The 9,572-nt window shown below is 60.2% G+C and overlaps 1 protein-coding gene across 1 annotated transcript in view; it reads right to left on the bottom strand.

Moving 5' to 3' along the window:
• PDE2A (phosphodiesterase 2A) overlaps nt 1-9,572 on the bottom strand; it is a 48,738-nt gene that overhangs the window by 1,288 nt on the left and 37,878 nt on the right. The window contains exons 6-30 of the mRNA XM_026041568.1: nt 8,289-8,344; nt 8,110-8,169; nt 7,852-8,011; nt 7,714-7,766; nt 7,219-7,293; nt 7,088-7,129; nt 6,891-6,959; nt 6,072-6,202; nt 5,886-5,997; nt 5,578-5,617; nt 5,094-5,157; nt 4,933-5,011; nt 4,676-4,853; nt 4,465-4,577; nt 3,859-3,936; nt 3,488-3,610; nt 3,197-3,267; nt 2,787-2,909; nt 2,623-2,710; nt 2,463-2,510; nt 2,268-2,342; nt 1,861-1,960; nt 1,536-1,648; nt 518-556; nt 316-422 (exon numbers count right to left, since the gene is read on the bottom strand). Of these exons, the coding sequence (XP_025897353.1) occupies nt 316-422; nt 518-556; nt 1,536-1,648; nt 1,861-1,960; nt 2,268-2,342; nt 2,463-2,510; nt 2,623-2,710; nt 2,787-2,909; nt 3,197-3,267; nt 3,488-3,610; nt 3,859-3,936; nt 4,465-4,577; nt 4,676-4,853; nt 4,933-5,011; nt 5,094-5,157; nt 5,578-5,617; nt 5,886-5,997; nt 6,072-6,202; nt 6,891-6,959; nt 7,088-7,129; nt 7,219-7,293; nt 7,714-7,766; nt 7,852-8,011; nt 8,110-8,169; nt 8,289-8,344 (2,197 nt within the window). The remainder of the gene's footprint in view (nt 1-315; nt 423-517; nt 557-1,535; nt 1,649-1,860; nt 1,961-2,267; nt 2,343-2,462; nt 2,511-2,622; nt 2,711-2,786; nt 2,910-3,196; nt 3,268-3,487; nt 3,611-3,858; nt 3,937-4,464; nt 4,578-4,675; nt 4,854-4,932; nt 5,012-5,093; nt 5,158-5,577; nt 5,618-5,885; nt 5,998-6,071; nt 6,203-6,890; nt 6,960-7,087; nt 7,130-7,218; nt 7,294-7,713; nt 7,767-7,851; nt 8,012-8,109; nt 8,170-8,288; nt 8,345-9,572) is intronic.

Raw genomic sequence — 9,572 nt, forward strand, 5'->3', positions numbered from 1 at the left:
AGCACCCATGCTTCTGCAGCATCCCTTGCACTCACTGTGTTGCAGCACCCATGCTGCTGCCGCTTCCCTTGCACCCACGCATCTGTAGCACCCCTTGCACCCAAGTGGCCACAGCACCCACGTGATTGCAGCATCCCTTGCATGCACACTGCTGCAGAAACCCGCACTGCTGCAGCACCCTTTGCACCCATGCAGCTGCAGCTCCCTTGCACCCATGCAGCTGCAGACCCTCAAAGACCCCAACACCAGGCATGAAGGAGCCGTGCTGGAGGGACCCACAGCGAGAAGATGCGGAGGGCAGCGGTGGGCACTCACTTGTAGATGGGCATGGCGATGTGCTCCATGAAGCTGATCTGCAGCTCGGGGATGTAGGCTTTCTCCCGGTCCATCATCTCCAGCGGGCGGTTGCCCATGGCCTTCTCCTGCRGTGCCAGCACGTGGGCGCTCAGCGGGTCCCAAGGCCACCAGCCCCCTTTGGACGCTGGGGATGCCCTGAGCCCCCCGATGCAGCACCTACCAGATCTCCCTGGGAGAAGAACTCCTTGTAGATAAGCTCCTAAAGGGGAGAATCACAGAATGGTGGAAYCCTTGAGGTTGGAAGGGACCTCTAAAGGTCATATATTAACATGTATAAATACATGAAGGGAGATTGTAGGGAGGAGGAGGCCAAGCTCTTCTCAGTGGTGGCCAGTGACAGGACAAGGGGTAATGGGCGCAAGCTGCAACACAGGAGGTTCCATCTCCAGGTGAGGAGGAACTTCTTGATTGTGASGGTGACAGAGCAGCGGAACAGGCTGCCCAGGGAGGCTGTGGAGTCTCCTGCTCTGGAGGTCTTCAAAACCCACCTGGATGCCACCCTGTGCCACATGCTCTGGGTGTCCCTGCTAGAGCAGGAAGGTTGGACTAGATGATCTCTAGAGGTCCCTTCCAACCTTGAACCTTCTGTGATCTGGTCCTACCCTCCTGCACACATGGGGTCACCTAGAGCACGTGGCACAGGTTGTGTCCAAGCAGGTTGGGAAGGTCTCCAGAGAAGCAGACTCCACAGCCTCTCTGGACAGCCTGTTCCAGGGCTCGGCCACCCTCACTCTTAAGAATTTTGTCCTGAAGTTCCTGGGGAACTTTTGGTGCTCCCGTTTGTGGCCGGTTCCTCCAGTTCCATCAGTGGCCACCAGTGCAAAGAGGCCGCCCCGTCCTCCTCGCTCCTCCCTTGAGGTGTCTATGGACACTGCCCAGGTCCCCCCTCAGCCTCCTCTTCCTCAGGCSGAGCAGCCCCAGCTCTCRCAGCCTTCGCTCCCAGGGCAGATGCTCCCGGCCCTTCATCATCCTCAYTCCCTGCGCTGGCCTCTCCCCAGCAGCTCCACATCCCTGCTGTGCTGGGAGCCCCGAGCTGGACACGRGCTCCGGACGTGGCCTCCCCAGGGCTGAGCAGAGGAGGTTGTCAGCRCTGGAGGCCGCCGGCCTCAGCCCACCACGGGGCCATGCAGACCCCACGCGGGGCTGCCCACGGGCGCGACGCGCTGCGCAGTGCTCACCGCGATCTTCCTGGTGGTCTTCCAGCCCTTGGTCTGATCCGAGAGGTCGCAGGACGTCATGAGCAGGCAGAGCAGCAGGCTGTGGTGCTGCTTGTTCTTGGGGTCATAGCCAACTGCCGAGCAAGAAGAGGAGACCCTTGGGTTGCGAGATAGGGGTCCTGCAGCCCGTTCTGCCCCTAGCCACCTGCACAAGGGCTTTGGGGATGGTTGGRTCATGCCATTCCACCTCGCAGCCCCAAGGCCAGTGCCCACATGGACATTAGGGCCTTGGAGGTGGTGGCGATGCCCACTGCACCCGTGGGCCCTCCTCGGCGCCCCGCTTCACCTTCTGCCATTTTCTGGAGGTCCTTGAAGATGCGCAGGTGGTGGGCCAGGTCCGTGGCCAGGATGATGTCCCTCATGAGGTCCAGCATGCGCTGGTAGTCCTGCAAGGGCAGACAGCGTGGCCAGTGTCACCAGACCAGCACCCCTTGCAATGTGCACAGCRAGAAGCGGGGGCAACGCCAACATGTGGGGTTGCACCCATGTCCCCAAGTGGTGTCAACAGAGGGACCTTGCACTGACAGCAGTGATGTGCAGACCAGGGCAAACCAACCAGGAGCACGCTGGGTTTTTGCACGTCATTGCACGAAGCATGGGTGATGCAATGGGAAAGAGGGGTGTCCAGGAGGGGACATGCCATGCAGATGTCTGCAGACATCTCCGCGAGGATGCTGGAAGCCTGCCACGCACCTTGCGGGAGAAGTGGTCGAAGATGTTGCAGCCCTGGCTGTTGAGGATGGCGATGGCCTGGGCAAAGTGGTGCCTCTGTGGGAGAAGCAGCGCTGTGGGAGCCGGTGGCAGCGCGGGATGTGGTCGGAACCCGCCGACACTGCCACCCGCCCGACCACGGACAACTGGGAAAGGAGGGTGCCCTCCTGTCCTCACCTCCATGACGGAACCCTCTGAGCTGTACAGCGCTGCCAGGACGGACTTCTACAGGGAAGAGGAACTGGGATCAGTGTGTGGACCCGTCCCCATGTCCCTCCTGCCCCAAGGGACCYGTCCTCAGTGCTCGCAGTGTCCCCTCCTTGTGTCCAGCACTCACTGAGGCCACCTGGAAGGAGTTGTTGGTGCCTCTGTGGTCCAGGTCGTGGCACATGCAGGAGATGAACAGGGCGAAGATCTCGATGTCCCTGGTGGGGAGAGAGCTCTGGGCAAAGGGGACAAGAGGACAGCCTGGGCTGAGGATGAGGACGGGCAGGGCCTTACTCCAGGTAGTTGACCAGCTCGAGGTTCTTGTAGAGCAGGTAGCAGAAGTGGGAGACGGARAAGGCGTGCATCCAGTTGTGGTACGGCGGGTCCCGATAGCCCTTCTTCACCATCAGGCAGAACCTGGCCATGTGCAGGTGAGCAGGGCACCCGGGGACACGTCCCCTCCATGTCCCCAACCCTGTCCAGCCACATGTCCATGCGCATGCCCTGTTCCATGCACACCAGCGCACAGCATGGATATTTGGAGGAAACTGAGGCACAGGGCAAGGGGAGATGCCCAAGGAAGGGGACCTGGATGTCCCGATCCCCTCCCATGCCACCAGCTAGTGCTTTGGGGACAAATCCCACGAGGAGCAACCCAACCATGCCACAAGGGACCAAGAGCCTGGCCTGGCCTGGAGACCCACCGGGTGAGCGTCTGGCGGTCCATCTTGTAGGTGTTGATGAAGTTCATGTCCTGCAGCATGCTCAGGATGGCCTGCAGAGGGGACAGCACGCACAGTGGTGACAGCCTGGGGGCCAAGGGCCCCCCATACCTCTGCCCAGCAAGCAGGAAGGTGCCCTGGCCATAGCAGGCAGTCCTGCTGCTGYAGATGTCCCACCCCGTGCTGGGATGGGTGACATGACCAAGGGCACACGTGGGGCTGCAACAGAGCTGGGAGACCCTCCTTGCCCAGCCCTTGGCCACCAGCACTCACCATAGAGGTGTCGTCCTCGGGCAGCGAGCGCGGCGTGTAGGTGAAGCTGGCGAAGTTGGGGTCGATGGTYGACACGGGCTGGATGCCCTCGCTGAGCAGTTTGGTGTATTCATCGTCCGAGACCTGCGGGTGAGACCAGTGGCCCSTGGAGCTGCTCCTGGGCCATTTCAGCCCAAAAACACCTCCTTTGGGGTTTCGGATGGGGTTCAAGGATGACTCAAACAGTGTTGGTYACTTGCTGTCCACCTGCATCCCCTGAGATGCCCCCATTGCATGACTGGAGCAGGAACCGGCTCGACATCTCATTTGCACACCTCACCAGGTCCCAGACCTTGCCCTAGTGCCAATCCTAGCCCGCCATGGTGGCTCACCTTCATGTGGTACATCATCATCTCGTTGGCCAGGTGGCTGCGGTACTGCGCCTCGTTCACCTTCTTGTAGAGCAGGGACTGCGGAGGGGGAGCAAGGTATGAGCATGGCCAGGAGTGGGGCTGGCCCTCTGGATCTCTGCGATGGAGATGGGCTCTCCTCTCCCCATCTCCAGGATGGAGTCAGGCTCTCCTCTCCCCCTTGCACAGGATGGAGATGGGTTCTCCTCTCCCCATCACCAACCTGGGATGGAGACAAGCTCTCCTTTCCTCATCTCCAGGATGGAGATGGGTTCTCCTCTCCCCATCACCAACMTGGGATGGAGACARGCTCTCCTTTCCTCATCTCCAGGAYGGAGATGGGTTCTCCTCTCCCCATCACCAACMTGGGATGGAGACARGCTCTCCTTTCCTCATCTCCAGGAYGGAGATGGGTTCTCCTCTCCCCATCACCAACCTGGGATGGAGACAAGCTCTCCTTTCCTCATCTCCAGGRTGGAGATGGGTTCTCCTCTCCCCATCACCAACCTGGGATGGAGATAGAGTCTCCTATCCACATTGCCCACCCAGGTGGCACCATCATGGAGCTGGGGTGTCCCCAACACTTACATGGGCAATGCTGATGCCGCAGTAGATGGAGAAGGCGGTGGCCAGATCCTCATCAAACTTGCTGAACCAAGGCCCGTTGATCTTGTTGACCAACTCTGCAACACCAATGACCTCTGGGAGCAGAGTGGGAGAGTCAGAGAGGCCACCAGAGCCACCAAAACCTCATGAAGGGACATGGAGGTGTCCGAACGCCACCCTGGCCCTGTCTCACCCTGATTCTCATTCTTGATGGGGAAGCAGAGGATGTTCCTGGTGCGGAAGCCRGTGCTGTCGTCCACACCGCGGTAGAAGAGTGGGTGGGAATAGGCATCCTTGATGTTAAGGATCTTGCCAGTGGTTGCCACATGCCCAGCAATGCCCTGGTCTGCAGGGATGCGGATCTCGTAGCTCTGCAGGCCAAGGGGGGACATCAGGTTCAGAGTGGCTCCAAACACCCACTGTCCCCATCACCATCTGTGTCCTGCTCACCTCGTCGTCTACCACGCCGCCATCAAACACCTTGGCCACGAGCTCGTGGCTGAGCCGGTCCAGCAGGAACACGGARCATCTGCAAGAGAGGCCACGTTGAGTCACATCACGCAGCATCCTGGTCCCCCACCCCACCAGCGCCCACGCCATCAGCTCCTCACATCTCGGCATTGCTGAGGTTTCGGGCTTCCGTGATGATCTCCTGGAGCAGAACGGACACGTCGTCTGTGGCGAGGAGAAGCGTCGTCAACACGCTTGCCCATGCTGCCCTCAGAGCTCATGCATGTGCACGTGTGCATGCTTGAGTTACTGCATGTGTGCAGCATGACATGCAACACGCAACACGTGGGCATGCAGCGCACCTGCATGTGCATGCATGCAATGTGCATGTGTGCACGCACCACACGTGGTTCTGCACGCATGTGGCGCATGCACGCAGCGTGTGTGCACGCAGCTGGCCCCAAGTGCATGCAAGGCTGCACGTGGACGTGCACATGCGTGTGTACAGAGTAGCTCTGCAGCTTCGTGTGCATGCATGTGTGCACGTTACCCCTCCCCTGAGCAGCCCCCAGGACCAGGTCTCCCCCAGGCTGCAGGGACTTGCCCCATGATGGCCCAAGAGGCAGCATTGACCGAGCCACCTACCCAAGTGCGTGAACAAGTTCTTTGCCACCTGCAGCAGGGCCTGGTGGGGACAGAGGGGTCAACGTTAGCAATAAGCATGGATGGGGACCCAAGAGGTCCAGATGGGACAGGCAGGATGGGAGAATCCAAGCCCAGGCAACCAACCGAGGGATCCAGGCACCTGGGCACCACATGCCTGCCCTTCTTGCTGCTCAAAGGAGGATGGGGATAAGGCAGAGGAGTTGATGGGGTTGGACCTGAGGTGACATCCCCACCACTGCCAGCTGCTCCCGTGGGTGCCTGACATGGCAAAACTGCTCTTCTCTCACCTGGCACTCACACTTGAGCTTCTGCTCCTTCTGGAAGGCCAAGGTGCTGGTGAGCACCGTGGAGGTGTAGCAGAAGCAGTGCTGGATCTTGTGCTCGTCYGCATCCGTGTAGCTGCGGGGCGAAAGCCAGGGCTGAGATGTGTCCCATGGCACCCCCGGGCCGGACCCCGTGTGTCCCCCGCTCACCTCTCACCACCCAGCTTGTTGAAGGCACAGGCCAGGGCCACCACCTGTGCGGTGGCCCGGCTGCTGACAGGGACACAGAGCATGGAGGTGACCTCGAAGCCCAGCATGTTGTTCAGCTGCTTGAGCTCCTCCTGAAAGAGGGGAGAAAGGCGAGGGGGGCCATGGGGTGTGGGGGCCATGGGGCACCAGGACCACGGGGCACCAGGACCATGRGGTGCCAGGACGGTGGGTACCAAAGCCATGGGGTACTGGGACCATTGGGAACTAGGTCCATGGGGTGCAGGGGCTGTGGGATGTTGGGGTCATGGGGTGTTGGACCATTGGGTGTTGAGTATGTTGGGCACTGGGCCCATGGGATGATGGGGCTGTGGGTGCTGGGGCCACCGGGGCTACTGGGCGCTGCAACAGTGGGCCCGTGGGATGCTGGGGCCATTGGGTACTGGGGCTATGGGGTACTGGGGCTATTGGGTGCTGTTGCAGTGGGGTTCCAAGGCCACGGGATGTTGGGGCCATGGGGTGCTGGACCCATTGGACATTGGGGCCATGGGCTGCTGTAGATATGGGGTGCTGGCATTGCATGGTGCTGGGGTCATGGGGTGCCAGGAGCAGAGCGGGCTGTTCTGGCCAGGAAGCTGGGATTCAGGGCCAGCCATGGGGACACTGGGGACACTCAGCCCTGCTCTACCACCAGGGCTGGTGGCTCCCAAGACATGGACCCTCTGGCTGTGGATAAAGCGCTGTGGGATGGTGGCACYATGTCCCTGACAGAGGAGGGACAAAGGACCATGCGGGGCAGTGGCACGGGGCACGGGCACCCACCTCGCTGATGTCCTTCAGGGTGATGGGCTTCTTGTCCTCCACCACCTGCCCCAGGCGCCCGAAGGTGAGCTGCGGGCACAGAGGAGACGGTGAGGAGCCCCATTCCTGGGGTGCACCCAGGTGTCCAGCACACGTAGGTCCCATCCCCAGGGTGCTGTCCCCTATGCCCAACTCTCCCCATGGCTCTGCTCGCTTACGGAGAAGCTGATCTCCTCCTCGAGGACACGGTCGCCCACCACCTGCAAGAGAGAGCAGCGGGAGCCATGAGCGTTGCAGCCCGTCCCCCCTGAGCCACATGTGCCCACCCCATCCCATCCTGGTGTCCCACCTGGCAGAAGAGCTGGTGGTTGTCCTCCGAGACCAGCAGCAGGCAGCAGCACAGCGACTGAGTCTCCTGCTTCAGCTGCGGAGAGATGCCACCAAGAGCCCACCCTCAGGGTCCTGCCTGCCTTCCACCTCCTGCCCTGCTGCACCCAGAGCTCCTCCCAGGCTGAACGCGTTCACTCTGGAGACTACTGATGGATAGGGCAAGGATGCTCACTCTAGGCCTTACCCCTGGTTGAGTAGAGGATGCTACAGAGCGAGAAGAGGACCTCTGGGATGGGGATAACTAGGTTCTGTTTCCTTCTCTGGGTTTGCAAGGCCAAGGGGAGGCTGTTAACTCTGGAGACTACAGATATCTACAACAAGGCTGTTCACTCTGGATGTTATTGATGGTTGCTTTCTGAGGAGGGTTCAGTTAAATGAAGCTCCGAGGTGTCCCACAGAGCAAGGGTGCTCAGGCAATGCCCCAGGGTTGAGCAGAGCAGCGCTGGCCACTCACATAGTTGATGACCTTGAGCTGCAGCGAGGCGGCGTCCAGGTCGTAGAGCTCTCCTGCAGGAGGACCAAGGTGGGGTCGTGAGCGCGGGGTCCCGCCGGCACAAGGGGTCCCACCCATGGGTGCGGGCGCCGCGCTCACCGCACAGCTGCAGGATCTTGCAGTCCAGCTCGCTGTAGTTGCTGCTCGCCGCCTTCTCCGCCTTGGCCAGGGAGGTCTGCGAGGAGCTGGTGGAGAGGCTGACGCGAGGCCAGGGCTGCAGCTTCTGCAGCGCCTGCAGGCGCCGACAGGCCACCAGGGTCTGCAGGGCACGTGGCGTCAGTGACGGGGAGCCGCGGGCTCCCTCGTGTCCCCCGGTGTGTGCGCGGCACGTGGCCGTGGGCACCGAGCATCACTCACGTGTCTCTCCAGAGCCCGCAGGTTCTGCTCGTCCGCATCGCTCAAGGGGCCACAGTGCACCTAAGGGGGGACCGTGGCRTGAGGACCCAGGCGTCCGGGCCCTCTGCCCCTTCCCCATTGAGCACCGTGCTGGGGTCCCTCAGGAGGTGCCTGTGGGGACCCACATGTGGCCTGCTCACCAGGATGACGCAGACCACAGCCCCGCTGTCCTTGTCCACCAACGGCACGGCGAGCACTGCAAAAAGAGGGAGCAGGGACCGCCGTGAGCTCCCCCGTACATCACCACCCACCCACCCATTCATCCATCCATTCATCTATCCATCCATCCATCCATCCATCCATCCATCCATCCATGTGCCCACCCCTTTTCCTCCCCCATCTCTCCACAAGCATCCATGCACCCAGGCATCTACTTCTATGTGCTCTCATCCCACACCCAGCCATCCATCTATCCACCTATCCACCCACCCAGCCGCAGAATCATAGAATCATTATGGTCGGAAAAGACCTTCAAGATCATCAAATCCAACCATAAATCCACCAGCACTGTGCCTCCTAAACCATGCAATCCATCCATCCATCCATCCATCCATCCATCCATCCATCCATCCATCCATCCATCCGTCCACCCACCTACCCACCCTCCCATCCACCCACCCACCCACTTACCCATTCATCTACCCACCCACCCCTCCTTATGTCCACCTATCCACCAACTCACCCATTCATTAATTCAGTCAATCATTATGGTTGGAGAAGACTTCTAAGATCATCAAATCCAACCATAAACCCATCCTCACCATGCCTACTAAACCATGCCATCCATTCATCCACCCTTCTACCCCCTCATCCATCCATCCATCCATCCATCCATCCATCCATCCATCCATCCATCCACCCTTCCACCTCTCCATCTACGCATGCATCCATCCACCCACTCACCTGTTCACTCTTCTAAACCTCCATCCGTCCATCCCTCCATCCATCCATCCACCCATCCATCCATCCATCCATCCATCCATCCATCCATCCATCCACCCCTTCCATCCACACACACACCCACCAACACAACCATCCACCCACCTCCAAGCCCATCCATCTATCCAGGCACATATCCACTTGCCCATCCATCCATCCACCCACCCACCCATCCACCCCTTCCATCCACATACGCACCCACTCCCAAGCCCATCCATCTATCCAGGCACATACTCATCCATTCATCCATCCATCCATCCATCCATCCATCCATCCATCCATCCACCCACCCATCCATCCACACACACACCCACTCCCAAGCCCATCCATCTGTCCAGGCACATACCCACTTGCCCATCCATCCATCCATCCATCCATCCATCCACACACGCACCCACTCCGATGCCCATCCATCTATTCAGGCACATACCCATCCATCCACCCACCCATCCACTCATGCATCCATCCATCCATCCACCCATCCA

Source organism: Nothoprocta perdicaria, unplaced genomic scaffold (assembly GCF_003342845.1).
Source record: "Nothoprocta perdicaria isolate Ctin4 unplaced genomic scaffold, notPer1 scaffold_288, whole genome shotgun sequence".
NCBI classification, from domain to species: domain Eukaryota; kingdom Metazoa; phylum Chordata; class Aves; order Tinamiformes; family Tinamidae; genus Nothoprocta; species Nothoprocta perdicaria.